The following is a 6,773-nucleotide window of genomic DNA, read 5'->3' as shown; positions in this document are numbered from 1 at the left end:
AATCATCTCGATTAGGTTCAGGTCTGGTGACTGTGGAGGCCAGGTCATCTGGCGTAGCACCCCATCACTCTCCTTCTTGGTCAAATAGCCCTTACACAGCCTGGAGGTGTGTTTGGGGTCATTGTCCTGTTGAAAAATAAATGATGGTCCAACTAAACGCAAACCGGATTGAATAACATGCTGCTGCAAGATGCTGTGGTAGCCATGCTGGTTCAGCATGCATTCAATTTTTGAATAAATCCCCAACAGTGTCACCAGCAAAGCACCCCCACACCATCACACCTCCTCCTCCATGCTTCACAGTGGGAACCAGGCATGTAGAGTCCATCCGTTCACCTTTTCTGCGTCGCACAAAGACACGGTGGTTGGAACCAAAATCTCAAATTTGGACTCATCAGACCAAAGCACAGATTTCCACTGGTCTAATGTCCATTCCTTGTGTTCTTTAGCCCAAACAAGTCTCTTCTGCTTGTTGCCTGACGGTCAAGGACACGGAGGTGCTGGTAAAACAGACCGTGTGGTCAAGTCAATAGTAAAAGAAAAATTACCACACACTCGAAACTGGTATGATGCAAAAAGGTATATGCCAGATTTATTCAAGAAAACAAGTCGACAATTGCCACTGTGATAATTCGTAGATAGAAACCCGACGTTTCGACTCTCCCGGGTCTTATTCATGGGGTTACTAGGAAAGCAAATAAACAGTATAAGTAGGTGTATGTGACATAACATTATACGTAAAAGAAAACAAATAAGAACAAAAAAGACAAAATAATAAACATACACCAAAATATAAAATATAATATGTACAATATATACAAGGCAACCAGAGGCGATGAAGGGAATACTGTCCGGAACAGCGAAAAGTAAGCCTGTAGGTAAGAGGTAATTCTAGTACATCAGTTAACCACTGTTTAGGGTTTAATATCGGGTTTCTATCTACGAATTATCAAAGTGGCAATTGTTGACTTGTTTTCTTGAATAAATCTGGCATATACCTTTTTGCATCATACCAGTTTCGAGTGTGCGGTATTTTTTCTTCTACTGTTGCCTGTCCATAGCAGTGGTTTCCTAGCATCTATTTTACCATGAACGCCTACTGCACAAAGTCTCCTCTTAACAGTTGTTGTAGAGATGTGGCTGCTGCTAGAACTCTGTGTGGCATTGACCTGGTCTCTAATCTGAGCTACTGTTAACCTGCGATTTCTGAGGCTGGTGACTCGGATAAACTTATCCTCAGAAGCAGAGGTGACTCTTGGTCTTCCTTTCCTGGGGCGGTCCTCATGTGAGCCAGTTTCTTTGTAGTGCTTGATGATTTTTGCAACTGCACTTGGGGACACTTTCAAAGTTTGCCCAATTTTTCGGACTGACTGACCTTCATTTCTTCAAATAATGATGGCCACTTGTTTCTCTTTACTTAGCTGCTTTTTTCTTGCCATAATACAATTTCTAACAGTCTATTCAGTAGGACTATCAGCTGTGTATCCACCAGACTTCTGCTCAACACAACTTATGGTCCCAACCCCATTTATAAGGCAAGAAATCCCACTTATTAAACCTGACAGGGCGCACCTGTGAAGTGAAAACCATTTCCGTTGACTACCTCTTGAAGCTCATCAAGAGAATGCCAAGAGTGTGCAAAGCAGTCATCAGCGCAAAATGTGGCTACTTTGAAGAACCTAGAATATAAGACATAATTTCAGTTGTTTCACACTTTTTTGCTAAGTATATAATTCCACATGTGTTAATTCATACTTTTGATCCCTTCAGTGTGAATGTACAATTTTCATAGTCATTAAAATACAGAAAAATCTTTAAATGAGAAGGTGTGTCCAAACTTTTGGTCTGTACTGTATATATATATATATATATATATATATATATACATATAATCAGAGGGATTTGCTTTTTTCTCTGACAGAATTGATCAGTCATTATCAAAATTCTCAATTCTGAGGTAAAATCTGTATTCGGTGAAGACAGACTTTCCCAATTCCTGAGATAAGAGATGGCAGTTGCTACAGTTTCAATTCCATATAGATGGGAGGATGGATGAGTCAAAGGCAGCACTCCACCCTCCTCCTCTCCCTCCTATCAACATAGGATCTTATTGGTAGCAGTGAAATAAAACATAAAAGCAAACCTGTCATCAGATTATATACCCCCAAACTAATGACATGCATGTAAAGGCAGTGTAATGCTCAATAAATCCATACTTTCCTCTCACCCTATTTCCCACCTGGTGCCTGCCTTTTGTCCTTAATTCACCCGTCATTCTTCTTTGAATTACCTGATTTTCCTATCAAGGTCTCATGCAAGCACTGTCATTGTTTTGGTGATGGAGCCATACTATCAATTTATACATTTGATGTCCCAGGCAATGATGGTGCTGGGTAAATATCTTGCTAAGAAAAACAAGTCATTGAAAGAAGAGTGACCTATCGTGTAGAGACAGGAGGCTGGTAGCAGGCTAGGAATAAGGAGTGAGGCAAGTGCATTATCCCACCCCACTGAACTTCTGACCCAGCTACATAAGATTTCAATGATAGCTTTCTCCAAAACAGCAAAATAGATGTCTATACTCAAGGATTTAGTTAGTATTACAGAATCTTTACAAACCTTTCCTTAGTAAGGTGTAACAAGATAGAATCGCAAAGTCCCTAAAATACAAGCAACTTTGCAATTCACTTCTCATTAAAACCCACTCCATTCTTAAGAATGGAGGGATTTTTAATTCTATTGCACACTGCTCATTGCTTAGGTTACTGGCCCCATCTGCAGTCTATCAGCGATGGTTGTTCTCCAATGAAAGGAGCACAGCGCTTGCACCTTTTTCTATACATCAATTTAGCTTCAGTACCATTGGCTTCGTCCAATGCTGCAGAGTCAAAAGTTCAACAATGCCGGTCCGAACTGTCAATGAATCTAGAGCGCATAACTCCATGGTAAGCAGGAAGCCAAGCAGCAATATATTTACTGATAAGGGCTTATAAAGACCTTTCTATGCAACACAAGAAAGGTATGTGTTTCCTTGGAGGAAACCATGGTTAAGGCTACGTTCACATTTGCGTTGTTGTGTGTTGCATCAGCGACGCAACGCACAACGCATGCAAAACGCATGCAAAAACGCATGGTTTTGTGACGCATGCGTCCATTTTTGGCATGCTTTTGGACGCAAAAAAATGCAACTTGCTGCGTCCTCTGCGCCCTGACGCTTGCACCAAAAATGACGCATGCATCACAAAACGCAAGACAACGCATGTCCATGCGCCCCCATGTTAAATATAGGGGCGCATGATGCATGCGTCGCCGCGGCTGCGCCCGACGCAACGCTAATGTGAACGTAGCCTAACAGAGTAAGACAATGATTTCAGGCGCCAGGATGTTCTTATATTTCAATCAGCACAACAGACTGATATCAGATGCCTTGTACTCAATAACACTTTCTCTTGAGCTGCCATAAATATCACTGAAATGTTGTGAGCAGGTCATTTTGTGACAAACCGGAAAATTCTGTGGAACTGGGGATTTTGCAATGAAATTAATTTTCATGGCAACAAATGTTTTTGCAATTGCTTGCAATTCATCTGTGCACTCTTCAGAATAATCTAGCAAATTGGCAATATAAAACCTTAAGTAGAAGAAATTTGTGAAAACCAAAATTTGTGTTAGTCTATAATTTTTTTTCCATAACTATATAGTGGGAATTTGATCATAGAAGTATGCAATATTTATCCCCACATGCATTTAATCTCATGCAATATTATCACTAAGGAAAACTAATTCTTTAAAAATTCTCCTCACCTATAGATCTCAAACTTCACCCGCAGTACTTAAAAAAGAACTTTTCCGAACAACTGAATCTCTAAGGCCCCTTTCACACATCAGTTTTTTGCCCCTTTCACACATCCGTTTTTTTTTTCAGAATTCGACGGATTGCGACTGATGGCAGAAAACTAATGTGTGAAAGGGGCCTTAAAGTAACAGCTGTTACTGGAAATCAAACCTAGCTTTCTGTGGCTAAACTGTATAGTCAGGAGATAGTGTATCTTGATGTTACATTTCAAGGGGATCATAACTAGGAATCACAAAGTAGCAGCAATGTCATTTTAAAAAATATCATAAGGGTGACTGATTATAAATGAACTTTATGAAGATGACACAAATGCAACAATGACAAATTAGTTCCATCGGGCTACTCTTCTGACAAAACATAAATGTTAATACTTACATTTTTATAACATTTTCTAACATCTCATTGCTTTAGCATCACTACTTTGCTGCAGTCAATCATTGGTCTCAGTGGTGTCATGTGCAGCATGTGACCACTGAGGCTAGTGAATGGCTGCAATGGTCAAGTGAATGATGGACGTAATGTCATGACAGATCGACTGGTAAGGACCACCAGAACAATGTCTATGCTGATTTGGGATACTAACTTATAATGGAATTTTGAAGAAAAAAGACAAATGTTTTACTAGAACAAAGTAGATGTGCCATCTTATTTATGTTGCTACCAGAACAAATCATGTTAAATATTTTTAGCATTTATCTAGTCTTTTTTTTTTTAAATAACTAATAACTCCTTCTAGCTAAATAAATCTATTCAAGTAAGGGCTCAGAGTGGGTGCGTTTCTGATCCTTACTGGGTCCCCAATGATCTCGGTATTTTGGTGACATCCTCAACAGAGTGAGCGCTTTGATATTTCAAGAATGATAGAAGGAATCTCAGACCAGCAAAGACTGGGTAATCTCCAGAATGAAACCTGTATGTATCACTCAGCATGAATATTACTTTATTAATTATTTTTAACCAATTGGTCGATTTTCATGGAAAAATTTAAGGATATAAAAACACCTTTAAAATATAATGTAGAAATAAGACAGCTGTGGTGAGAAGCTGAGATAATGCCACACATAAATCTGATATTGTTTCTAATGATGCATATTTGTTTAGCTAGATGATATTCTTTGTCTGAAAGACAAATTAATTTACCTAACATTATATCTTGTCCATGGTAAAAATTTTAATGAGGACTATGTTTTCTAAGAATGACTTTTGTTAGAGCTCCATGAACTTCTTTATTTCTCAAGCTGTAAATTATTGGATTTAACATAGGAGTAATGATTCCATAAAGAATAGGAACAACACGATCCTGGTCAAGGGAATAAGTAGAAGTAGGCCGAATATAAGTAAACACAATTGTTCCATAGTACAGTATGACCACTACCAGATGAGAGGCACAAGTCGAAAATGCTTTCTGTCTTCCTGTTGTTGTCCTTATTTTCAAAATTGATTTAACAATAAAAATATAAGACAAAATAGTTAACATGAAAGATCCTACAATCACGGACCCTCCAGCAGTATATACGACAACTTCATTAATAGTAGTATCAGCACAAGATAGGGCGAGAAGAGGTGGTATGTCACAGAAAAAATGGTTAAGAGACCTAGACCTGCAAAATGGTAATCGGAATGTGAAGACTGTATGAGCGAGAGAATTCAGTAGGCCAGTAATCCAACATAGTGCAGCAAGTATCATGCACAGTTTCCAACTCATGACTTCAGTGTAGCGCAGTGGCATGCAAATAGCTACATAACGATCACCAGCCATAGCAGCAAGCAGGAGACATTCAACCCCACCGAAAGATATAAAGGAGTACAACTGAGCCACACAACCAAAGAAAGAGATTCTTTTCACATCAGACAAAAAATCTAAAAGAAGTTTAGGAACAGTGGAAGTTGTATAGCACACATCTACAATGGAGAGATTACGCAAGAAGAAGTACATTGGAGAGTGGAGAGTTGAAGACAGCGTGATAGTAATGACAATCAAAGAATTGCCTAGAACTGTAACTACATAAACCACTAAGAAGAACACAAACAGGATTAATTCATTTTTAGCATTGTTAGTCAATCCGAGCAAGGTAAAGTCCTTGAGCCATATGGTTTGGTTGTTTGCCATGCATTTGTCTGAATATTTCTGTAGGAACAGATACAGTCCAGTGATACTGATATTAAATATGGTTTTGACATAAATTCAACCAATAAAGAGAGGATTATTAGACAGTCATATATCCTTTTTTTGCAAGAATGAATAATACATTTTTTGGGTCAGTGTAATATTGTTCATATGAATGGACTTGATAGTTATGTTTTATTACCTGAGAAAAGAGACCAACAATCTAGAATAACATATATGCTGTGCTTTTCCAGTTCTGCAGATCTGCAGTATATGTTGATAACAATGCAACGACTAAATATCAGTGAAGCGTACAGTATTTATAAGCATCTATTTTTCCCAGGAGGGATTACGCTTTAATATACCTTTGAGAATGAGCTTCACATAGAAGCAATCTTTTAACCAAGTTTTCTTTAAAATTGTATAATACTCAGATTTTTGAATTTTCAGTCAAAACTATTCAACCCCAATTGGAAATGAAGTTAATTAGCAAAGTTCACAAAGTTTCTGCTTTTTGCAATAAAACATTCAAACTTTTATTAATTACTCTTAAAAATATGATTATCTACCCAATCTTACACATGTAGGACTATCACCACACCAAAGAAATAACAAAGGTTGAATCTGGTCAGGGAAAGGATGTATCATCCCAATAAGGAACTATCATAATCTGCCTTGCTGAGGAGGTTGGCACCTTATATTACACAATTGGTGCCCCAGTTCACCGATGTCTGAAAATGGAAAACCCTATTAGCTTCTAGGTAACCAAAATCTCAGCTCCCATTTTAAAAAACCCCAAAACATCAGAAT

General features: G+C 38.2%; 1 protein-coding gene across 1 annotated transcript; it reads right to left on the bottom strand.

The window, feature by feature from the left end:
• Nucleotides 1-5,027: 5,027 nt before the first annotated feature.
• On the bottom strand, nucleotides 5,028-6,098 carry LOC138665882 (olfactory receptor 5V1-like). Its single transcript, XM_069753863.1, has one exon. The coding sequence runs from the start codon at nucleotides 5,964-5,966 to the stop codon at nucleotides 5,028-5,030; it is 939 nt and encodes a 312-aa protein (XP_069609964.1). The 5' UTR covers nucleotides 5,967-6,098.
• Nucleotides 6,099-6,773: the final 675 nt, after the last annotated feature.

This window comes from Ranitomeya imitator, chromosome 1, assembly GCF_032444005.1.
Source record: "Ranitomeya imitator isolate aRanImi1 chromosome 1, aRanImi1.pri, whole genome shotgun sequence".
Lineage (NCBI taxonomy): Eukaryota > Metazoa > Chordata > Amphibia > Anura > Dendrobatidae > Ranitomeya > Ranitomeya imitator.
This window is presented reverse-complemented; position numbering and strand designations above follow the sequence as displayed.